At 38.3% G+C, this 25344-nt stretch overlaps 1 protein-coding gene across 1 annotated transcript in view; it reads left to right on the forward strand.

Annotated features, from left to right (window-relative positions):
* LOC104082007 (adenylate cyclase type 8-like) overlaps positions 1-24154 on the forward strand; it is a gene marked incomplete at both ends in the record, with an annotated part of 27027 nt that extends 2873 nt beyond the window's left edge. Inside the window, 6 exons of the mRNA XM_009584951.1 lie at positions 5694-5895; positions 9189-9278; positions 10647-10819; positions 13752-13833; positions 20237-20395; positions 24008-24154. Of these exons, the coding sequence (XP_009583246.1) occupies positions 5694-5895; positions 9189-9278; positions 10647-10819; positions 13752-13833; positions 20237-20395; positions 24008-24154 (853 nt within the window). The remainder of the gene's footprint in view (positions 1-5693; positions 5896-9188; positions 9279-10646; positions 10820-13751; positions 13834-20236; positions 20396-24007) is intronic.
* Between the last annotated feature and the right edge of the window lie 1190 nt (positions 24155-25344).

Below are 25344 nucleotides of genomic sequence, written 5' to 3' on the forward strand. Positions count from 1 at the left end.
AAGATTTGGAGCCACATGGGTGTTTTATGGCAGTTCTTTTGTTCTTTCAGGAGCTGAAGATCACTGTCAAGATTTAAGAAGGCAAATTTTGGTCTTTGATTTTCAAGTTCTGATACTCTGCTTCAAAAAATGTATTTCAGTTTTAAAAAAGCAGGCCTGTCAAATGAGTAGTGGTCAACAGCTGAGCAACCCTAAAATAACAGATTTGGAGCCACATGGGTGTTTTATGGCAGTTCTTTTGTTCTTTCAGGAGCTGAAGATCACTGTCAAGATTTAAGAAGGCAAATTTTGGTCTTTGATTTTCAAGTTCTGATACTCTGCTTCAAAAAATGTATTTCAGTTTTAAAAAAGCAGGCCTGTCAAATGAGTAGTGGTCAACAGCTGAGCAACCCTAAAATAACAGAATGAGGGGTTTTGAGTAAGAAGGTTTCAATATGCTTAAATATATTGAATGAGGAAATAATCTGGAAGTTCAAATTTCTTAAGTTCCAGTTCAAAAAAGAATTCAAGGTATGAGCACATGAACAAGCTTTCACAAAGTTAGGCACGATTTGGATTCAGAGAGTCTTGGAGATAACTGCATGCTCATCTGTTATACCTCTAGTAGGTATCAGAGAAGTAAACTACCACAGCGGAGGAGCATGGACATAATTTCCATGGAACAACTAACAAACTATACCTCACACTCCTGGTGGTAATTTACTCATTTCCTAACAACACATTTAAGTGTCTTTCAATGAATGTTTCAGAGCTCTGTTGAACAGGGATGGAATTTTGTATTTGCTTAAGTACATGTTTGAATATTTTTCTGAGCTGAGTCTTTTGGGGATTTCTGGAAACACAGTGAAAGAAAACATTACTTAAATGATCATAAAACATATCTTACTAAGGATCTTCAGGGACTTTCCCAGATAGGTTGCCTTAGTCTGTGTGTTAAAGAAGGGAATCATCTTTGGGAATCATCTTTTTATTACTGCATCTACTTTATATGGGAGTTTCAGAATTTTATCTCAGTTTATATGTGTCTCCCGCAGGATAAATATTTGATCCATTCATACTTTTTCCTGACAGGACAGGCACATCACTGAATTTAAAAATCTTTGCAATAGTTTTAATTCTTTGAAATATTGAGTTGGGGAAATTACTCTAAGTGACATAAATTAATGCCATATTTCTGCTGTAATTATCCTCTATGAAGCCATTAAGTTACATTGCCAGCCTTCCAGTGATTCATCTTCTCCACCTGAGAGGCCTGGGAGTTTGATTTATTTCCTGCAATGAACTTTCTATATGCTCACATAGGCAATAGATCATACTAGAGTAAACTGCTGAACTACTTTTAGTTCTGTCAATTTTTCAGTGGGTTTTTCTTGTGAGGGAAGAAAAACAGATTTCAAACTGTTGTTCATTTAAACATCTGCATCTTCTGTTTTACATAAGTTTTCCTTCTGGCTCAACTCTTGATTTGCAGCTGTACACGAGGAAGAGGGAAGGCAAAAGCTCCATTTCAAACTTCACTTGATCTTGACGGTAAGGGAACCCCTAGAAAGAAAAGCATTTGGTCTTGAATCTCTTCTTGAGTGAAGAGGGGATCCAACCCAGGTGTCCTAGTTCTGGGAGAAGTTAATGGACAGAAGAGTATTATAGCTGTTTGTTTCTATTTCTCTGACCTTGGCTATATCTTCTGCTGTACTTGATCCTATCAGCATGCTGCCAACAAAATCCTAGCACAGATACCGGATTGATCGTCTAGGAGGTCATAGGTGTGCAGACTTCAGTTTTGTTTTTATCTCAAGCGGGCTTAGACAAGAGACAAACACATTAATGTTCAACTGAACAGCAACAGTGGAAGAAAATTTTTTGCCTATATATTTGTTATGAACAAATACAAGGCCATGGTTTCTCAGGCACCTAAGCAGGTTATGCTGCATTTTGGATTGATATCCCAGACCTAGGTCCCTAGATGCTCCCTTTATAGTACCTTAATTCAATAGCACTGGGTCTTACATGTAGAGTTTGGCAGTCCAAAATAAGAACTCATGTTTAGTGTCCTCAGGTCTGACCTCTGGAGGCTTGACCCTAATCTTTTTGAAAGCCTTAATTTGGTTTCATTTAGAGCTGGGTCAGGCTAGGTCTGCAGAATTGGTAGGCTACATCTTGCATATATCGACTGTCTATATATATCTGAGATATAGGTAGAAACTATCAGTTCCAAAGAGGATCTCGGTCATTTGGTTTTGGAAAGCAAGAAAGCTATTTTAGAATACTGCTGTAGTGTGGGAAACAGAAGGAATTAATCTCACATAACTATCTGTAACCTGGGTTCAAAGTATAGCCACTGGAGAACAGGTCAATTAGTGGATCTCAAGGTGCCTTCTATCTGAATAAATCTAAGAGACTGCTGTGCAGTGAGACGAATTGTATCCTAAACTACACAGCTCTCTTGATAAGTCCTCTTGACTCCCTTCACTAGTTCTCCATGAACATATTGTCCAGCTTTTCCCTGGCTTTATTGACTACCTCTCCCTTGGCTTTCGGTGTATTTTCACAGACAGAAGCTGCTCTCAAGACATCGTTGCCTTGTGTCTCTGCTTGGTAGCCTTGGGACTTTCAGCAAGTCCTGAGACTCTTCCCACAAAATTTTTAGTCACACAGGATGAAATCTGTGGCTCCTGCTCCAATCTTTGTTTCTTCCCTTCATAATACAGTTTGTTTTTACTGGCTACATTGTTCCTTTTTTCAAAAGCAAGCTTTACTTCTGGGTGAGCTTGCTGGAGAGGATGAGACTTTTTTTGGGAAGCTCCACTGTGTCCTGTATTCAACTCACACACAAAACTCTGACAAAGCTTGTGGAGCGAAATGCTGACCCAAGTGTAAGATAACATTTCATACCAGTAGTACATCATCAGGACAGTGTCAAAGCTAATATTATCACATGGAAGCTCTCAAGGGAAGTTAATGTGTAATCCACCTTATTTCAGTTCATTAGGGAACAGAATTTCCATTTTGATATTTTTCACATCTTATTTCAAAATGTTTTGTAATATAATTTGGTACTATGAAAAAGTATCATCTTATGCATATATATCTTACTTATAGCAGTTCAGACAAGTTCCAAAAGAAAAACACTCTGTTAACTGCAGCCTCGTTTTCTGTTTGTTATCTGTTTAACCCATTGTGTTTTCTGGAATCCTACACTGCAAGTCTCATTAATTTTGAGAGTTCTGAGAGTAGGAGCTGTACATATAAACCATAGCTGCATTACTGTAAATTATTCTGAGTCTTGCGTGCTGTTTTCAAAATCTTATACCTTGGTCATACTTCTGTGTTAGCTTGATTAATTTTAGTAGGTGATAGGCAAGAAAGTTTGAAGTAAACTGCATGTTATTCTGTCCTGATACTTTAAAGCAGTCGTTGTCCCAGCAAGTTTGTTTGGATGAACAGAAAGGAATAATGTTTATGCAAATATTGTCTTTAAAACACCATGAGATTTAATGTATATGAAACTCTATTGTCACAGATGAATTAGGGCATTAAAAATCAAAACATTCTTGTAAAAGATAACATTTAAAATTAAGCAGGCTGAAGCATACAGGAGTACAGTTCTGCACTTAAATCTTTTTCAGTTTGACACCTGTACCTCATATGTTATTTATACCTTTTCCCTCAACATGACCAACATTTCCCAAATATACTCTGACGTATGCCTACTTTTTTCCAAAAAAACTTATTTCCTTTGGAACAAAAACATTTTCATTTATCCTGTTTTCTCAAGGTGTTTTCTACAAACATCAGTACTATGAGGAAGATGTAGTCACAGTTTTCACATAAACTACCCAGTGCATCTTTGGTGTCTCTTTGGTGCAAATATTTTGGACTCTGTCCATCAGCTGCAAGCATGGCCAGAGTTAAGAAATACCAGTTCTGACACAGACTGATTCTCAGGCTTGTCCTGCTATGTCCATGTATCCTCTCCTGCCATTATCTCAGTGTGGTTTCTTTTTCTCGTTGGCTACATACCTATTAGCTTATGGTGAAACTTTCTAGAGTGAAAGCTTTAGTTAAGTTAATAGGCTCAAACCACAGATCTGAATTCAGATCTGTATGGGTTTAGAATTTGCTCTTCTAAAGCTGAATTTGAATAGCCTGAAATTGAGGAGAATTTCAGGTAGGTTGAGATATAGTCCATTCAGATTCAGGGAGTAGATCTGGCTGACCTACTGAAAAATGAGGAAAGAAAAGCTATGTTGATGTTTTCACTTCTATTTCCACCTTACACCCTTAAATTTGTCTTGCTGTAGGGCACAAGTGTACAAATAGCATTGCACCCTACCCAAAGAGAAGAGGCATAGGTGACGTATAGCAAAATCTGAAACTTCATGTTTTCAATAAGACAAAACCTATGTTTACAGAAGGCTTAATGAGCAGAGTATGGCTTACCTCCATTCAGCCACCTGGAAGTGCAGAAGTCTCCCTGGAGCACCCTGATAGTCCACTTTCAAAGATTTTTTTCTGTGAGACATTATAATTAAATCACTGTAGTGTACTGGCATGTATACAACTAAATTACTAGGAATTTTAATTACTTAATTCAAAGCCTCAAGTTTAACCATTCTCCTTATAGCAAAAAGGCAAGGGAAAGCCGAATGAAGAGAGGAGAGGTTTGCAGGAGCAGTGGAGTTACTTTTATTTTGCATGGGTTTGATCTTTGGGAAAAGAGACACAGAAATACAATGACTGGCACAAACGGGGACAAAAAAACTTGACTTGTGAAGTGCTGAGTGCTTTCTTCTCACTGCAGTAAAACAATTTACTGCATTTCCCAACCATGTCGGTTCCTTGATTGACTTCAGGTCCCAGATTTAAGCAAGAAAAAGGAATAAGTTTAGAAAAATATAATGGAAGTTGGACTAGAAAAAATTATGGGTTTTAACAGTTTATTCAAAGGAATTGAACTGTCTATTCAGTGTACGCATTTAACAATACTTGATTAAAGGTCACATTTGCAAGAAGAAAGTTTATAGTGTATGCCAAATTACATGTTTTTAAACAAGTTTGGATCATAAACCACCTTTTCGTCTGCTTTACATTTTAAAGGACTTCCATGAAAACAGTAGATCAGTTCTTTTGCTTTTTTAGAAACCAATGAGATTCTTAGCTGCAGTTGATCTACTATTAATTAAAATGGGGGGCATCTCGCATTTCTGTAATTATTATATCCTGACTTACTCAAGAAAACAGGCTGCATTATTGCACTCACTTTAGAGTCTATGACCCTCAGTATAGTGTGAGTTTAAAAGACATACATCAGTGGCATCAGGCTCATACATCAGTGGCATCAGGATCCTACAGGCTGAATAGATTTGCTCTGAAAGAAACTTTAAGGAACAACTGAGTCCCGAAAGAAAAGACATTCCTGCCACTCATACTCTATATAGACAGATAGAGGCACTGGCAATGGTTTCCCTGGCTTGTTTCTTCAACAGCAGTTTCTCAGCAAGAAACCATGAGAAGCAATGGCAGACCTATGGAACATGAACAAATCTTTGCTTTCTCTGGGTTTTTTTCTAGACTAATTGTCTCAGATTTATGACAACTGATTTTTCCTAGTCTTAACTGTTTACACATTTACTTTTATTAGCAGTGGTATTGTGTTGAGGTTTAATGCTGGGTTCTCTTTTTTTTCTTCCCAGGGTGATACCAATGGTCATTCAGTTTTCTATTCTGATTATGCTGCACTCTGCTCTTGTGCTAATCACTACGGCAGAGGATTACAAATGTTTACCCCTAATGCTCCGGAAAACTTGCTGCTGGATTAATGAGACCTACCTGGCCAGGAATGTCATTATATTTGCATCCATTCTGATTAATTTTCTTGGAGCCATCATCAATATTGTAAGCTTATAGGGAACCAAGGAATATTATACAGGAAAAGATGATTTATGAATTATTAAGCTTGCTACAGGACTTGCTAACGAATGTGTTTATAAGCCAGCTGCGTTTTAAATATAAAAGGCGAAGTACCACAGCTTCAGGAAATTCAGTCTGTTGCTTAAACTATATATTTCTGAAATATCTAATTACTTCTTCCTCATAAGTATAATCTATTTTTAAAATCCTTTAATATATCTACTGTTCAATATATCTACCCTTTGAGGACCATTTGTAATTTTCTGACATGATGATATACTTTCTTAAAAACTGTCAATCCAAGTAATGCTTATAGATAGCAAATTCCTCATCTCACAGTTCTCTCATTAATTAGATTACTAAAAAAATGAGAAGTGTCAACGAACCCAGAAAATACCTTCAAAGAAAGGACGAAGCAGGTCAAGCTGAGCCAGTAACCATAGCATGTAAAAAGAAGTTAAAAAGCATAAATTCTTATTGCTCCTTTAGTGGTTTGACAAACCCCTTCAGCCTGGATTCACCTTAACTGAAGTACCAAACTGTGGGCATAATCACTCTCAGCTTTCGTTACAGTCAGTGCAGAAAACCAGGTATCCCCAAAGATTTCTTTTGATCATACTGGACCCAAGAAAGAGATTTTTCTCTCTCCACTGCCCCCACAGGGAGTTTAGTCTCATTTGGCTCCTAATTTATACGTCTCCACCAAGACTCCAAAGTGTGACAAATCTAGAGCAAAGTTTATCAGTATATCTGCGAGGAAAGGCACGTACCAAGCTTTGCTTAGCAGCTGTGGTTAGATAAAAATATTGGTAATTGAATACTGTGGGCCTAGCTCTATACAATGTCACAGGGTAAAAGAGTGGGGTCTTGTATGCCAATACAATAGAGCCCTGGTTATCTGGATGCCTTCAGAAATAGGAGACAGCTTTGCATGAATTAGGCACATTATCATGTCAGACAACGTGGCAGGTGTTGAAGCCTGAGCCAAGAAGAAGGTAAGTATCTCACTGATAGATTAGAAGTAACATTTTCATCACTCTCTCCTCTCATAGAGCACCTTTTGGCTGTGGATGTAGCAGTGCTTTTTCATCAGAATTTTATTCTTTTTAAATACTTATTTCCTTCTAAATGAGATCAGTAAAACATTTAGTGACAGTAATAACAATAGCAACTATAACAACACAACAGCAACAATGATTATCCTGTAATAATTAATAATAATTACGATTATTGTATCATTGGAGTAAGTATGCTGAAGTCTGACACTTCAAGGGTTTGCCTCATCTTTTGCTAACAGATATGAGATTTTCTTACATTCTATTGCTGTCATTCTTCCATGATTGAATTCAGGTTGCCAATATGCGAGGACTCAGCATCTGTCTGGGTTATTTAGTGATACCATGCAGGCACTGATAGGAGAGTTAGTTGGAGAAAGAAGAAGGTAGCCACTGATTTCTATCCTTACAGAGAAAATACAAATACAGTAAATGACAGGAAGTTCAATAGGGCTGAAAACTTCCTGAAGATAAGGACAGTGGTACGTTATAGTACAGATCACTAAGGAGTGTTGTAGAATTGAGGGGTTTTTAAATCATGTTTGACAAATGCCTGTCAGGAAAGATTTTGGTAGAATTAATCTTGGTCTTGAAACAAGACCAATTTGCTATGGATATGATGATTTTTCCCTGACTTGTTGGGGATTATTTTTTAAGATTGTGTCCACTGAAATCTTGTGAGATGGCTAATCCAAAAACAGTCAAAAGAAATATAATTCTTTTTATAGTCATACCAGTGGGTTTCCATAAAGCAGTAAACAGTTATAGTTATTGTCATATATTTAGAATGGCAATGACCTGAGTCACCAAGTCCTGACCTCTGCAAGAAATCACAACATTCATATAACCTCATTATTTCATATGTCAAAATTCTGCCATAATAATAGTTTGCTCAGGAGGGACCTGCCTGCGTTTAAGAACAGGTAACGCAGCTCAGCCTTGCAGCTATATACTTCCACTGTGTTCAGATGCACCCAGTTGGAGGGGACTAAGACTCAGATGCTTTCTAACAAGAGCCAAAAAGCTTTGGTTTCACCAGGGGGGCAAATGAGTCTTGTGGTTCTTTACATCAAGTGCATTCTTATTGTTATAAAATCAGAATAAAGTTTCTGATGCTGAAGGTCTTTTAAAAAGACACCCAGAGTGGTTTTCATGGCACTCTGCCCTGCAGAGAGATACTGTACACCTCATATGTTTTCAGAAGGTACCATTAACTATCTGTTGTCACGGAAGACTGCACAGACAACCTAGATAATGTTGCTGCATTGCAGAGGTGACTGAATTGCTGAAAGAACAAACGAGAGAGTTCCATGTTCAAAATTCATTAGAATTTAATTATAAGAAATAGGGCCTCATTAAACAAACTCTCTAACTCTGTTGGAAAGAAAGACAGGGGAACTGGCTTGTACAAACCAGGTTGATGAAATGACCTAGTATAAACATCCAGATTGGATTAATATATGTAACAGGAGACTCCATCTGCTTTAACTGTCAAAATATGAAACCATTAATGATTTTTTTCCTGTGTTCTAAGACCATGATGTCTTGCAACTCAACACTGCTGTTTTGTTTATAGTTAATACACTTGGTTTGAAATACCATTAAAATGAATGCAGTTCATAACAGCAAAAGACAGTATTACATTCTCAAAACCATTGTATCATGAATGAATTTTCATTCCCTTCCATTCTAGGCATCACAGTTGCAGTTCTGGGACCACATTATGTTTTGGCACAAGCCAATTCTGCATGAGGCTGTGGGAGTTTGTCCCACATCTAGAAGGATAACACTGTCCATAGCAACATAGCAGAAAAAAATCTGCTTGCAGACAAATGCACAATGCAGTCTGATTTTATGCTCCCAATTTAATAATTTTCTCTATAGTTTATAACAAAGTATAAACATTTTGAGAGGGTAATTCTTAAAAGTCCAACATCAGTCCTCTGAAACTCCCGCAGAAGCTCATCTTTCACCTTTGGCAACAAGAGAGCATAGGAAGGCTACTCAGATGCTGAATGTCTATAGTGTGAATAGCTCCCCCCTTTCCATTTCACCTCCACAGTATGTCTTCTTACTGTCCATTTAGTCCTTAGTGCCAGTTAGGGAGCTGGCATGGAGAGCAGCAGGTCAGCCAGTTCCACCCCTGAACCCAGCCAGCCAGCCACACGAGCACTTAGTCACCAGTGCACAATATAGCCCTGATTTTGTTTTCTTTCTTCACAGCTATGGTGTGATTTTGACAAACCAGTCACCCTGAAGAACCAGACGTTCAATTCATCTGCATCTTTTACGGACATCTGTTCCTATCCAGAGGTATTTCTGAGGGTACTTTTGAATCTGAGGCACAGATCCTCAAAGGTTACGTGGCAACCACTCCCTGGAATCAATGACCTGTGTACTGGTGGCGGAGCCAGGTGCCTCAACAACACTGTGAAGCTAAACCTTAGCATCTATCCATATGCTGATAGAAAAAGCAGAGGCGGGTTATAGAAGAAATTAATCTTATAGCCTAATGGGGTTTTACAACCAAGTTTCAACCTTTGAACTTCATACAGAACCTTTATGCTGGAAACATATCCAGCAATGATTCAATGAACCTAGTGCAATAAAACTCACTACTTAATTCATATGAAGCTAATGGAGACTAATACTTCTTACATAGCAAAACCAGCAGTCATTCTGCTGTAGTTATTTTAAATTTGCATTTGGAGCAAAAAAAAATCCTCTCTATGATGAGCAAGCAGGCAACAAAATCAATGGGTTGGTCATGTGTAGGTAAAAGAAGTATGTTAGTTAGAAAGTCATAAGGCGCTGTCATGATGCTGCCAGCAGTATGCCGGAAACTGTGGGGATGCAGACTTTCCTACACAGGAACTGTATAAAGAAAACTGTACTCAGAAAAATGAATGCTATCTCTCCTAAAGCTGTATGATAGAAGTTAATTTAAACTACATTTGGACTGTGGGTGTTGACATTGCTATTTTAAATCTGAATAGCTCATGGTCATGATTGTCTCTCTATATGCAGCATCAGCTGCATGGATTGCATTTGACAGATGACTAATCATTCAGAAAAATGAGACAATGAAGAGATTAGAAAATGAGATATGAATAAAACTTCCAGGCATCACATTTTAAGAAAGTAATGTAACTAAGCTAGACCTGCAATATTAAAAATAAAAAAATGAAAAAATAAAAAAACCCCAACAAAACCTGTGGCTTTATCCTCTCTTCAAGTAGCATGGGAAAAAGATTAAAGCAGGAATATGATTCTCCGATCCTGATTAATGTGGGTCTTGTGGAAGTTCAGAATCCAGAGGAATATAAATTATTTTCTCTCAATTGACTTTTCATTAGCAAACTACTACATCCCTCCCTTTCCTCTTTTCACTATACAGGATGCCCTTTCCCTTCTAGTACAATGAAAGTGCCATAAAGGCTCAGAGGAGGATTTCTGCTAACGTGGAGGTGCCGTGCAAAATGGAGAACTTGTAATTTCACATTCTATTTTAGCAAAATCCTTATTTTCAAAGTGCCCTGCACCCTAAGAAGACTTATCTGAGCACTGAAATCCAGAGCAATGTTTTTATACTTCTGATCACTTGATCGTCTGTGTAGATATTTATGGAGTTAATACGTAGTCACTGATCACCAAAAGTAACCACTACTGTTTTCTATTCAGTATTTTGTCTTCACTGGTGTGCTGGCAATGGTGACTTGTGCAGTCTTTCTTCGTCTCAACTCTGTCCTGAAGCTGGCAGTACTTCTCATCATGATTGCGATCTATTCTCTGCTGACTGAGACCATTTATGCTTCCCTTTTTCTGCAATATGACAACTTTAACCACAATGGAGAGTAAGTGTTCACAGCCCCCTCTAGGAACTGCTTTTTAATAAGGTAATAGGTCAAGTCTTGCCAGAGTATACACATATAGGATAGCACCATAGTTAAGTATGGATTGATGGTTGCAAGAGGCAATGACTAATCCAAAAAAACTTACAATGTGATTCTTTCTCAGGCCTTTTTATTAAAATGTTTTTTTCATGAAGACATTTAAATATTGAGCAGGGTTTGTCTTTTATGTGTCCCATAGTCTATCCATGTTGCTAAAAATATGCATTACAAGTGCATATACATTGATTGCTTCTGTTCTTGAAAACTCCAGAGATGATGATTGAAACTCTCACCTCAATTTAAGAAAACAGGAGTGAACAATTGATTTTTTAAGGACAGGGTTTTAACTGAATAAAATTCAAACTATAACGTGCAGTTGTGAAAGATACAAGGAATACAAGCATGATCCCATTTTGTAAGAGTGCATTTGAAGGACAGACTCATCCTCCCAGGCTTCCTTACCAGCAAGAGGATTTGAAGAGGAGGACAGAAGAGCCACAGTAATTTGCAGAGTCAGAGGTGCACTAAGTGTTGCAATAACTGAATCTAGAGCAGCAGTGATTTAGCTCATTCAGAAAAACACTTATTCAATGTTCGATACTTGACCAATTTAGTATTGCAGTTGCTTGTGCTTGTAATTGCGTGCCAGATTAAGATCCTCAGAATGACCGAAAAGCATAGATTTGCAGTACGATTCGTTCTCACAACAGCCACATCTTTACACATAGTAAGGCTCTGCATGCATATCTTTCCTTGCTAGCTTCCTACAGTAGCAAGGTACTAAAGATTTGGGATGCAATTCCTTTTTCTAATGCTAGTTATGTTCCTACAGACTAATGATATGACATATAGCATATTCACGGCAGAGCCCAGCAAATATGACAAATGGCAGTAAGCAATACTTTGGCTAAGTAACTAGAAGTAGAAATCATGATCATTGTCTTTAATTTTTGTCATTAATCAAGCATGACAAAGAAAGATTCTCCCTTATGTGAAAATCTTAGAGAATTCAGAGAAGTTTCTATTCCCTGTGTCAATGAAAGTCTTTAGTGACTTTTATCACGGAAGAGTGAGAAAAATCCAGGAATATCCTCTAGAGTAGCTAACAGCCTAGGACATAGGGAACTCAGCTGAGGTGCTCCACTCTCAGGACAAGGACCTGAACTTCAGCTCTGACATCAGGGAGCATGAGGTTCAAGGCTGTGTGCCCAGAAACTTATATGTTTTCTTAGCTATACTAATTAGTTGAATAAAAGGTTTTGCAACTCCCTACAAAACTCACTAGCTCATATATTTGTGGCTATAGCTACATTTCCACAATATGCAATAACAGATGAGTTCATAACTAAGACCTCTGAGGCTGTTGCCCTTAGCCAGTGTACAAGGGGTCCTTCTGGAATGAAATCTTTGGGAGGTTGCATTTCAGACAACTTCAAAATGGGAAACATTTGAATTCCAAAATATTTGCAGATGACAAAGATGTATCCTGCCTTTTACTCTATACTGATGACTCATCCCTTAGTGGTACATTTCCTCGCAGTAAATTCTTCGTTAGGCCCACAAAGTCAGTTCAGTTAGCTCTCTCACAAGAAAGTTTCCTTTTGGTTTAGTCTCCATCAAGGTCTGCTCTTTCTCTCTCTAATTCCTCTGTCATAGGAGACCTCCTCTGACAAATATTACCTGATTTTTTTTTTCAAAATTGCTGTGGAAAATGGATTCAGGGTCTGGACTTTGCTTTATTCTTAGACCTCAGGGTAGACAGAAGAGTTTCCCAAAGTCTCTTCCAACTTCCGCTCCTTGTTTACTCCTCTATTAACTTTTTTCACAACTTCAACCTTTAAGCACCTCTTAACAATTTCCTCATCTTTCCTCATCTCCCTTCAACAAAATTATTGCCAAGTATCCATGTTCAATTCACCTCCAAATTTAGTTCTTTCTCCCTTTTGTTTTACTATAGGATTGGCCCTACCAGTTCCCCAACCTCTTCATTTATGTCTTTTCCCCTGGGAAACATGCCTTTTTAAACCCCCCTGATATTACAGAGGTGATACTCACTTACTTCAGTTTTGTCATCTTTCCACATAACTGTAATTTCTCCTCATATGTGAAACCCCCTTTAACTGCTCTGGATCCCTTTCACCTTATTTTGTCACACTTTCTTCATGCTCCACACACGGCATCTCAGCGATTTCACACAGCAGATTTCCTACAGTCGGTATCTTCTTGGCTCATCTTCTTTGCTTCCCTATTGTCTACAAGAGTTTCCTTTACTTCCTCTGTCATAGGCAGACATTTCTTCTCTGTGCTCCTCCTTATGGCTCAGTAAAACCAGTCCTAAGTACTGTTTGCCATTTTTTTTATTCCCCTTTGATCCACACCTCCTTCTTTAACTCACCTGCCATCTTCTCTGAACCTTTCTCAGTATATGGGGCTGTTTAACTTCCAGCACCTGCCTTGGGATCCATCTTTTATCTCCAGACCCATTCACTGGGCTTTTACTTTCACAATCTGGAAGTTTCCCTTCCCCAGCTCCAGCCTCAACATTTCCCCTTCCAGATCCCACCTCCTGTACTCCGCAGGGGCTGCGGTGTTCATGGTTGTTTACCAAGCTCCAGGGAAAAGAGAACGACTGACACACAGCTTGCATACCGCATTTGAAAGAGAAAGATCATCACCTACAATTTAGTTATTTAATACGTTTGTCTCCAAACAGTGAGCACTCTAATTACACTCCTGTTCTCTTGAACTAATTATTGCTAAGTTAAATTTTCCAATACAGGGGATTTTTTAAAGAACAACAAAAAGTATTAGGGTGCATTATGAAATGAAACATCTGAACAATTACAACAATGACAAATCAATAACTGTATTTTACTTTGGATTTTTTTTCCAGCACAGACTTCCTGGGTACAAAGGAGGCATCTTTACTACTGATGGCAATGTTCCTTTTAGCCGTATTTTATCATGGTCAACAGGTAATGCAAACATTTGCTTTAACCATTCCCTATATTACTTGCAATTGCAGGATGTGACAATAATTACTTTCAAAATACCAACTGCCTTTTTATCCACTTGAGCATATGACCTTTAACAATTTAATAAACCATATGCAGAATCTGATTAAAGAAAGCCCACGTCTGACACTGCCTAGCATTCTTAAAGAACATGTGCAATATTACATTCAGCAATACGCAAGTTATATTGCATTCTCTAATAGAAATTGAAGGAACAAACAGGACTTCATTTATCTTAGGTACATGTATAATTCAGTGGCATCTGACTGCCTCAGTGCACTTGAGTAGGCACAAAACCAAAATGAAGAAAGGGAATAACAAACAGTAAATAATAAAACTCCCACGAAATAGTTTAGTATGTTCATAGCGGAAAAACACCAGATTTGAGGAAATGAGGAAAATTTGCAATTAAGCACCAACACTAACTTCTTTGGGTCATGGACCACTTGCAAGAATTCTTTCATGTGGACCTAGATCATAACCAGAATTTGGAGCTGTAGGACTGAAATCCTTGAGGAGGAACTGAGAAAACAGGTATTTCAAGAATCCATACACAGTGCCCAGGGAGAGTGAAGTATGACAAATTAAGATTTAAAACAACAAATGCATTGAGTAAAAGCCACCTAAAGCAGGGTGTTTTCTCCAGCACTTCTGTCCGGCAACCTCTAGGCTGCTGTATGTCAAAAATGCTGACTTCAGGCAGTTCCTGTTCACATAAAGGCAAACGGGACCTCTGCATTAAAGGAAGCAGCAACCACATTGCCTTTAGACATCATCCTGCATGTTCAACTTGCTTAAAGATTTTCCCTCCAGGAGCATTAGGGTGATTAACACCAGCATTTCTCAATCCTAATTTGAGTGAGTCAATAAGAGAGGAATGTTGCTGTGATGAATAACACAATATTATACACTTTATTACAATATTATAACAACTTTATAAGCTGTGCAGGTACCTACAGGCTCCATTCCTTCTATGGAAGAGCAAAAAGAAGGCAAGACCTAAATTTCTAGTAATTTTCTTCCTTTTTTTCTTCTTTTTGAGGAAATGAGGAATGAGTGAGTAGGGGAAGCAAGGGATGAAATGTGCTTTGTGCCCAGACGTAAGTTTGACGGAAAACAATGATGTACTTTGACATATCTTTATCAAGACATAAAGCCCATTTAGGAAAAATATGCAACAAATAAGAACTGAACATCCCAAATTTGTGATAAACCTTATAATATTCCCAATGATTCTTAACATATGCAAAGATACATATCTAACGTTTGGGAATGGTCTAAAGTGAGAGTAAGTACTAAGAAAGAAAACACTGAAGGATTTTAGGTAGAGCAAGGATCAGGCAGAATCCAGGCAATGCTCCTCAGGACCAGAATTCTGAGTGTTAGTGTCTGTCTTCTACATAAGCCTGATCTGGGGTGTTTAAGAGTATTTTCCAGCCCAGAGGCCTGTTAGCACAACACAGTCTTGTCCTGGTTTCACTGGGATAGAGTTAATTTTCTTCCTAGTAGCTGGTACAGTGCTGTGTTTTGGATTTAGTATGAGAAGAATGTTGTTAACACACTGATGTTTTCATTATTGCTAAGTAGTGTTTACAGTATTAAAGGACTTTTCAGCTTCCCATGCTCTGCCAGGTGCACAAGAAGCTGGGAGGGAGCATAGCCAGGACAGCTGACCCAAACTGGCCAACGGGGTATTCCGTACCATATGACGTAATGCTCAGTAAATAAGCTGGGGGGAGTTGGCTGGGGAGCAGCAATCGCTCGAGAACTGGCTGGGCATCAGTCGGTGGGTGGTGAGCAATTGCATTGTGCATCTCTCATTTTGTATATTCTATTATTATTATTATTATTATTTTCCCTTCCTTTTCTGTTCTATTAAACTGTCTTTATCTCAATCCACGAATTTTGCTTTTTTTTCCGATTCTCTCCCCCATCCCACTGCAGGGCAGGGGAGTGAGCGAGCGGCTGTGTGGTGTTTGACTGGCTGGCCGTTTATACCCAAAGCATTGGTCAGCAGGTGGTGAGCAATCGCACTGTGCATCACTTGTTTTGTAAATTCTTCTATCGTTATTATTATTTTCCCTTCCTTTTCTGTCCTGTTAAATTGTCTTTGTCTCAACCCACGAGTTTGACCTTTTTTCCGATTCTCCCCCCCATCCCACTGCGGGGCAGGGGAGTGAGCGAGCGGCTGTGTGGTGTTTGACTGGCTGCCATGTTAAACCACAACAAGTATTTTTCCATCCTAGTAATCTTCCTTTTTCCATAAAACAGGGTGGCTGCACTCAAACTACCCTTGGAAATGGTCCCTGAGATGTTCTCCTGCATGTTCTCCCAAACGATTCATAGGACCACTCTGTCAATTTGACAATATCCAATGGCAGTGCCCAGGAACATTTCCTTGTATTGCTTAATTTCCTATTATAGAGTTAACATAGAGGTCTCTGTATAAATACAAACTAAAAATATATATAAAAATTTTGTCCAGAGCACATTAAAAAAAAAAATCGCTTCAATAGTCTGAATTGATAGGGAACACAGTAAATCCAATGAAGTTATCCTCCAGCACAGTTTTGCTTCTCACAAACTGCGAAAGTATTCTGAAGAAGAATAGCTTAAAACTTGCCTCATTCTAGGTGGATTTACAAAAAAGATTACTTTTGTAAGATCAAGCTTATGGACCTTTAATTTCTGAACAACTAACTATCGTTCTTTATCCATAGTGATTTAAAGTTAATCCCCACTTTTGCACCCAGAATTTTAAGTTAGATTCAAGAAAAAGTCTGTTCAAAATCAGACTCAGAACTTTCTTAAAATCTTACCTGTACTTCAGCCAATAAATCTCGAGGGTCTCTGGTGCTAAACCCATAATTAAAAGTAGCTGTGTTACTGTTACATGACATCAGGCTAAATAAACTAGTTCCCTATTAGAAATTTAATTTCATCTAGAAGGACATCTTTTTAACACGAGTAATACATATTTTACAATAGTGTTTCTGCAAACTAAACTGTGCTGAGAAAAAGCACATGACAGATTGTTGTGGATAATTTCGAGCCTAGACTTACTCTGTTCTAAAATGTGTTCATTTACTGCTTTATCTTTTTAATGAGTTAAATAGAACATTTTGTATGAACATAAACTATCCCTCAAAACCTTATCAAAATACAATACCACATACAGTCTTCTTTACTAGAAATACATCTCTAGTGAAAACACACAATATAAATATCCTATTAACCTTGAGTGAAACCTTCTGCCATGGCTTTAAAAGGGAAGGTTTTAACAATTGCAAAGAGGGAATAAAACTGCCCACAGCAGACTCAGTCCCTCCTCTCCCTCCACCCCAATTAGATGTAAAAAGAGGTCTTACAAAACAGAAGGCAAAATCTTCTCTGGTTTCTTTTAGACTGTAGATCCGAGTGTAGATCTTGCCTGCACCAGATGAGTGGTCTTGAATTTTGACAAGGCAGGCACAGACAGCTATGTACCTAATTACCTCTGGATGTCAGGGCTGTAGCTTAGCTCTACAGAGCCTTGTGGGAAGGGAAGAAGGACTGACATCCCTACACAGCAATTTATCTGCAACAAACACAATGCCCTGAACCTTCTTCATGCTTGGGAAAAAGGGGAGGAATGAGGAAATATGAATAGGAGATTTTTCCAATTGAAAGAGAAAAGGAAAGGAAGAGTAATACCTAATTCTGGTATTATGCTTCAGGTCTCTTCATTATCCTTTCTATATTCAGATTTTAGTGTAGTGAAGAAAGGATATTTGCTTGTTTTATCTGGAGTTAGACTTTTTCCAGTGGTTGAAAGTGTCCCTTTGGGATGTAAATCCTCTTTTCTCATTCTCTAAGGAAGAATATTCTGCCCCTCAAACACTGATCCTTACCTTGTGCTTTCCTTGTATGTGGCAATTGTCTGCAGAGAGGTTGGGTTGTACAGCATTTAGAGGACATAGGTAGTGTTAGGCTTTCTGTGTAATACATCTTCTCTATTTTCTTCACTCACTATTGGAATTAGGGGTGTTTTGTAGAGCTACATATTAGGACGAGAAAACCTGGACATTTCAAGATCTATGCTGCAGTTATTTTTATTGGCACCACTGTGCCCAGGAACATTTCTTTACACAATCAAAAGATAAACCCCAAACTCAACCCTATAATTTTGTTAGTTTTAACAAATATCAGAACTTAACAAAGCATTGTCTTAAAATTTTCTATTTTTAAACCTCATATGTAGTACGCCTTTTATCTCTGAACTGACAGTGTCATCTCAGTTGTCCACTGACGATGCAAGAATATTTCATGCTTCAATGTGATGATAAATAACCAGAATGATGTTACCTAAAATGTAAAGATTAGCTGCTGCTATTCTGAGCTAGGTTTAGAGATGTGAAGTTTTCCTGTACAGCAGCATAAAAAATCAGCTGTGAAAAAACGTACAACAGTTTTTTGCAAAGCTCTTATTGTAGTGGCATTAAATGTCTGAAGCATCAAAGAACTCAGAATCCACCAGCAGCTCCTGCTCCAAGCTAATCTGTAAAAATACCTTTAGAATTCCTTGCAAAATTATAGTCAATGTTGCCTTCGCAGCCAGCTGGTAGAGATAAAAGTCAGTTATGATCTGGTATGGGCTCTGTCTTCTAGCACAAAAGGAAGGGGGAAGGAAACTGAAAAATGTTGGAAAAAATTATTTTAAAGTACTTTTTCCTAACAGGTTATTTTGGTGCAGTTAATTTAGGGAATTAATAGTCACAAGAAGATCTTCCACAAGAAGTGGAAGAAAAGAGACTAATTGCTTATAAAGGTAGCAGTAGCATCCAGAGGGCAAGTAAATCACTGCTAAAATGCATACAAGCTTTGGAAGTTTATATCAAGCCAGGGTCCCTTTTAGCTTTTAGGAAAGAAAGCTGTCTGGAGTACAGTCAACCTATAAGGCCCCTTGCAAGGTGCTTTGCGTTTTTTTCTGAACAGTTTGCCATTGGTTACTGCCGGTGATGAAAAATGTGGACAAGATGAGTCACTAAACAATGCCTGAACCCCCTCTTAGTCACTCCCACCCACTGCAGGCTTGCCTTTTACCTCAGCTTGGTACATGAATTATAACCCAACCACTTCCTTAATCCCAGCACCTTTTGGCAAACCATTTGATATCTCTCCCAATTGTAAAATGCATTTATTTGCTGGTATAACACATTTCTCTGCTGGGTGTTTGATTATTATCTCTGGTGAGAACATTTCAAACCTCACAAATATATTTGCTCTTTCAGTTTACTGCACACAGGTGGATTTCCATGATTTTCAATAAGGCTGTAGCTTAATAAGTCACCCCTCGTGCAAACTACAGTATCACCTGCCTTAAAATGATTAAAACTCTCCATCAGTGTAATGCACCCAAAAGTTCTGGCAGTGTTGGTCTTGTCCATCTGACAGATGTGCCTCTCACGCAAACAACGTGATGTTTCGACATGTTCCCCGCTTCAGCTAGCAGACAGTTGCCGTTTATGTATATGAATATGTATTTTTATATATATATATATATAAATACAAAATACATATATATATGCATATATAAGCTGTGCTGTGCAGGAATCTTCCTTCTGTTCTGTACACATACAGCGCTGAAAACCATTTAACTTTGGTTTTTAGCTGAGGGTATCAGGCACTGCCACTGTGCACGTACTAAATTGTGACTGCAGGCTGGATCCACAATACATCAGGGACAGAGTATTCGAGGCGGTATCAAAGAACATGTCTTTCACTACCTTTTAAAAGACTTAAGTTGCAAATAACTGCATGTCCCAACAGTAGGAAAACCTCATTTTGGTGCCACAGATTTGAAAGTCTTCTTTGGGAGTGTGTTGGGCTGTTATATATAGTTTTGCTGAAAGACACTCATCCTTGAGAAGTAAACTACCTGTCTCTGAAAAGTGTTTAGAATGACCCTTGTGCTATTTTCTCATGGAACCCATTTAATTTGAAAACACATATGAAAAGGGGAACATATTTATTTGATACCAATACCAATATCTTCCAATACCTTACCTCCTGTCTGACTCCATTATCTAACTAATAAAAAGGTGTTTAAAAGGAAAATAATTTTGTGACATTTTCTAGCCACTGACCGTAGCAGTAATATGACAATATTATTTTGCCCAAGATTCCTCTGAGACACTTACCATGCAGAAGGCAAAGAAATAATCCCTGTTTCTGGCAAGGAAATAAAATTCTTTCAGTGTCAAAGATCTTCAGCAGCTCTGAAGGCGGTTACATGGCAGGAGCAGCCTGCCAGGATGACAATACAATGTTTACCCTTATCTTGTCAGGTTTTATTTTTGCCTTTTTTTTCTTTCTGGAACTACAGCTTGAATACACAGCAAGGCTGGATTTTCTTTGGCGTGTTCAAGCAAAAGAAGAAATCAATGAAATGAAGGAGTTAAGGGAGCACAATGAAAATATGCTACGGAATATTTTACCCAGTCACGTTGCCCGTCACTTCCTGGAGAAGGATCGGGATAATGAAGTATGTATCGGTTTTATTTCTGATACTTTTGTCTAGTTAGCAAAAGAAAAGCAGATCTGTTAGGAAATTGTTAGAACTTAGCTCTTGATAAGATTCTTTACACAAATACTGCCAATATTTCGTATCTGACCCACATTAAAAAAAACATTCGTGTTTTAAAGTAAAGGGTTCTGCACTTCTAGGACCACATCTGGAGTGGTGTTCCCGGGTTCAGGCTCACCAGTAGGAGACATGTAGACCTACCAGAACCAGTCTAGCGAAGGGCCACCAAGATGATTAGAGGCACATGACATGACAGAGGAGAGGCTGAGAGAGCTGGGTTCATTTGACCTTAAGACGAAAAGGCTGAAAGAGGATCTCATCACTGTCTTCAACTACCTAATGGCTGTTTATAGAGAAGACAGAGCCAAACTCTTCTCCAACGTGTAAGTGAAAGGACAAGAGGCAATGACACAAGTTGCAGGAAGAAAAATCCCTGTTAGATACAAGGGGGAAAAGATCCCTGGGAAAATGGTCATTGCATTTGGGTTCAGAGAGATTGTGAAATCTCCAGTCTTAGAGATATTCAACCCTCAACCGAACAAGGCCATGAGAAACTTTGTCCAAATTGGCCCTGCTTTGAAGGGGGAACTGTATTAAATAACCTTCAGAGGTCCCTTCCAACCTATGAGTCTATGAAAATCTAGTATTCCTAAAAAAGATGTGCGAATTTAACAGAATGCCTGTGCAACCTTAAGATAGCCCAGTGCTGTGGAAGTATTATTACAGCCCTGCCAGTTATTATGGAAGGAATCTGTGCAACAGGCTGCAACAGACCTGAGCCTTTCACATCTTCAGACCCAAGAGAACATTTTTACCATTTCATATTGCCCCTGAATTGCCTCTTTGGGACAGTTAACGAAATACCCATTTCAGAAACATAGTTTGTGGCTACGTTCCTAAAGAGTGTTTGTAGTACACAAAGAAAAGCTTGATAATGGAGTCTCTGGATATTCCTAAGACAGAGTTTGAAGGTAGTTTGCTGACGGGATAAAGGAAAGTCCCGAATTTGTTTCTGAAAGCAGCAGTAAGTCACTTACTCCTTAACTGAAATAAAGCAAATGTGTATTATAATAAAGGTGAATAAAGGCCATTGTATGATGAAACGGGAATTTTCTCATGTAATGTTGGAATTATGTTTTATAATGAAGAGGTTACAAATGTTGCAAGATTCAGGTTGCCAGCACTGACATATCTATTCATTGTGCAACAAAAAGGAATCAAGGCTACCCTTTTCTGATTGTACATTGTGGAAATAGATGTAGCCAGAAAAATTAGACTGCACAATGAGGAATCATTATGTTCTGCAGATGTAATTTCAAATATCACCTAGGGAAGGACGACATAGTGAGAAGCTACAAGAAAAGGCACTTTAGAAATCAGCCTCTCGAGAAATTTTACACTCTGTGGGTATTAAACTGTCATAAAAACACTGCTCTGCACATGAGAAAATGTGTGTGTGAAATCAACCAAGTTAAAATGCTTCACTGCAAATGGAGCAGGTCCCGATACCAACCATGAGTGTGTTCTGGAATATCTGCATTATGGATTTTCAGGGAATACATGTCCTCTCTACACATTCATTCACATACACTCACATGCATAACAATCTTCAAAAGCAAACAGATGCCCCATGGATCACTGCTGATGCTTCAATAATTTGCCACTGAATTAAATTCCACCACCCCTGCTTTTTGTAAGGCAATTTCCAGGGTGACTATACTTGGTGATGATTTATGCATGAGCTGGCTGGCTGTAACATCTATCAGATTTCAGTACAATCAATCCTGCAGTTCATGTCTGGCCATTAAGTTAATTTCTCTGCTCTCAAAAAATGAATTCCCAAATGTGTACTGTAAGTGTTTTCTCATGGATGTATTATTTCTGTCTTGATGCTTCGTACCAAAAATAGAAAAACTGAGCAGCTGAAGGCTCAGCCAGTTGTTTTCTGTCTTCACGATCTGAGGAAAGAATGTGCCTGAGTGTATGTATCCTTCTCCCAGCACATACTGTCTAGTCTTCCATAAACATCCACAAACTAATGAGTGTATTACTTTTTTCTATACCTATGAACAGGAGTAAGAGTGTCCTTAGAGTACGGCTTCCATGACCCTGCAGATATTCTTCAGTGAAAGAAAGTGTAAGAGCAGGAAGGGAATCAATCATGTTTTTTCTCAATCAAAGCTTTGCAGTGTCCTTGGAAACTAGCAGAATTTTCCCACTTTTTCTGTAGGATACATTGTTAAAGAGTCTAGGTAAGTAGCAGCATTAGCAGCACAGAAAAGTGCAGGGCAGGGGTTCAGGGTGCTTTTCTAGGGAGAAGCAGGATGAAGGAAGAGGAGCCTGAGGTGTTCACGTTAGATGTATGGCATCCAGCAGTAAGTCCTTTCATCATGAGAGCAAAGCACTAAAATTTCCTAAAGCACACTAACAAGAACATTGAGAAGCAACTACTCCAGGTCAGAATACCGTAACAGAAGTCCCAGAACAGAAATGAAAGTATCGGCCATTGCGTAAAACTACAGAAGTTGAAGCTAGAAAAAAATTAAACAAAAGAAAATGCATGTGCTTGTGGTATATTAGCCACTAGAAAAGCATACCATTGGCTATGTCCTTGGTATTTTTAAGTTGAAATTAGTCTTGTTCCTAAAAAATTGTTTAGGTTCAGAGAACTGACTACATTTTCACATACATAATCACAAGAACCCATCCATAAGTAAATCTGACATTCGGTACCAGAGTGAATTATATGAATAACATAAATGGAAGCTTATCCCAGGCATACTTTATCCTAACAGCTTCCTGTGTCCGATCCCTTATAAGCTGCTTTCTGTCCTCAGTAACTCCGTTATCACCCTCAGTTCTGTTTTTCCCTCCTTTCCAACCCTAATAGCAGGAACCTCTCCCAGAGCCAGGCAACCAAACAGCTCCAGAGTTACCTTAGGAGAACCACAGTTTACTACAGAGTAAGGCTCTCTGCAAACCTGTGGATAAATAAACTTGTAAAGAGCTGCAGTAGTGTGAAGTATAAATTATCCACCAGAAAATGTGGTAACTGAGAGGACTCTTTACAAAGAGGTCATATTAGACATTTTAAATGGTCCCATCTGATTCCTGTTAATCAACAAATTTAGAAACATATTGTCAACTGCAAACATTTATGCGACAGACTTAATAATAAATAATAAACATTAGGTTCCTTTTGCTTGCCTAAGAGTGTTTGATTCTCTGGTATTCATACTTGCAAATGAATGCTTCATTTCTTAAAGTGGTTCCCCATATAAATCAAAATGAAAAATTCTATTTCATTTTTGCTGGTGTAGCCCCCTGACCTCAGAAGCCGAAAGAGCAGGCTTACAAAGAAAGGGCAAACCCTGCATACAATCTGTGATAAGAACGTGAGAGGTGTCAGCCTCCTCCTGTTGAACTTGGCTAACACTTAATATACTAATGCTCACCTCAGATATTAAGGTATTATGCATGGAAAAAATAATAAACCTATTTTAATTGCAGCCAATTGCATTCTCTTCCCTATATTACCACTTAACTCATTTTTTTTCATTGTTCTTTTAGGAATTATACTCCCAGTCCTATGATGCTGTTGGTGTGATGTTTGCTTCTATTCCTGGATTTGCTGACTTCTATTCCCAGACAGAGATGAATAACCAAGGAGTAGAATGTCTGCGCTTGCTGAACGAAATCATTGCAGACTTTGATGAGGTAATACCAGCTACTAGAGGAAATCTGATAGTGCTTAAATGACGAGTTCCCAAATACCAAACATGTCATCCTAAATTATCAAATTTAGTAACTATTCTGCTTCCAGTAATTGGCTGATTTTTTTACTCCAATTACTATTACAATTGTCTATTTTGCTTTTTTTGCACTTAGTCTTGCCAAACTTTGGTCTGAATGACCTAGTGAGATAGAGACTGAAATCATTAGTTAACTTGAGTATAAACATGCAAAAATAAAAGCACAATCTGCTCCAGTGTATCTAGAAGTAGAACATGCCTTAATTCTGTAGGAGAAAGAAGGATGAACATACTTGCAACAGTTCTGGAAAGTAGTGGTCTAAATCCAAACAGATAAAGATACTCTTTTGAAGACATTGGTCGAATGGACTCAATGAATGTTAAGGGTAAAACAGTGTCAAGTTAAATGTGAAGCACACAGCTCAGAATCAAATGTTGGGTAGAAAATTAACGGAGGAGACTTGGCTGGTCAGGTATGCTATGCAGAGGTAAATGAAGTAAAGCTGCTTAACTGAGGAATTCAGAGGTGAAGGGAAATTTTTAAAAAAATGGAAAGGACATAGAAAGGAAAAAGAATTTATTTAGGTATCCTGTCCAGTTAATTTCAGAAAGGGAGTTGAGGAGGGGATAAGATAAACAGGAGAAGAAACGTCAGATCCCCAATGTAGCTATTGCCAGGTGAAAGCAAGGAAAAATTGGAAACTGAAGAGGAGGTCAGGAGCAAGTTGCATGCTTGGTATTGCATACTCTGCCAACGAGTTAGAAAAGAAGACAAAAAGGCATACTTAGTCGTTGCATCTGGACCAGGATTCTGCCCATAGATTAAGGATACAGAAAACTTTTTTCCAGAAAAATAAAGCATTGTCAGAGTTCAGACCTCTCCAGGGTTTAGAATACAGCTGAATAAAGATTTAAGAATCAGTGTCATTTTTTTGTAAATTTATTTAGTTTTACCTCAGCCCTACTTTAAACACCTACCTCTCTTTGAGGATCTAGCCTAGAGTTTTTGTTTTGTTTTGGGATTTTTGCTTTGAAGATCAAGTGTCTCCAAGGGCTTCAGAGGAAGGTGCTGGAGGAAAAGATGAAAGTGGAAGGCATATGACTGAGAAAAAGAGATTAGGAAAAAAAAAATATTCTTTTCCTTCCGCCCCCCCC

This window comes from Fulmarus glacialis, unplaced genomic scaffold (assembly GCF_000690835.1).
Source record: "Fulmarus glacialis isolate BGI_N327 unplaced genomic scaffold, ASM69083v1 scaffold6039, whole genome shotgun sequence".
Lineage (NCBI taxonomy): Eukaryota > Metazoa > Chordata > Aves > Procellariiformes > Procellariidae > Fulmarus > Fulmarus glacialis.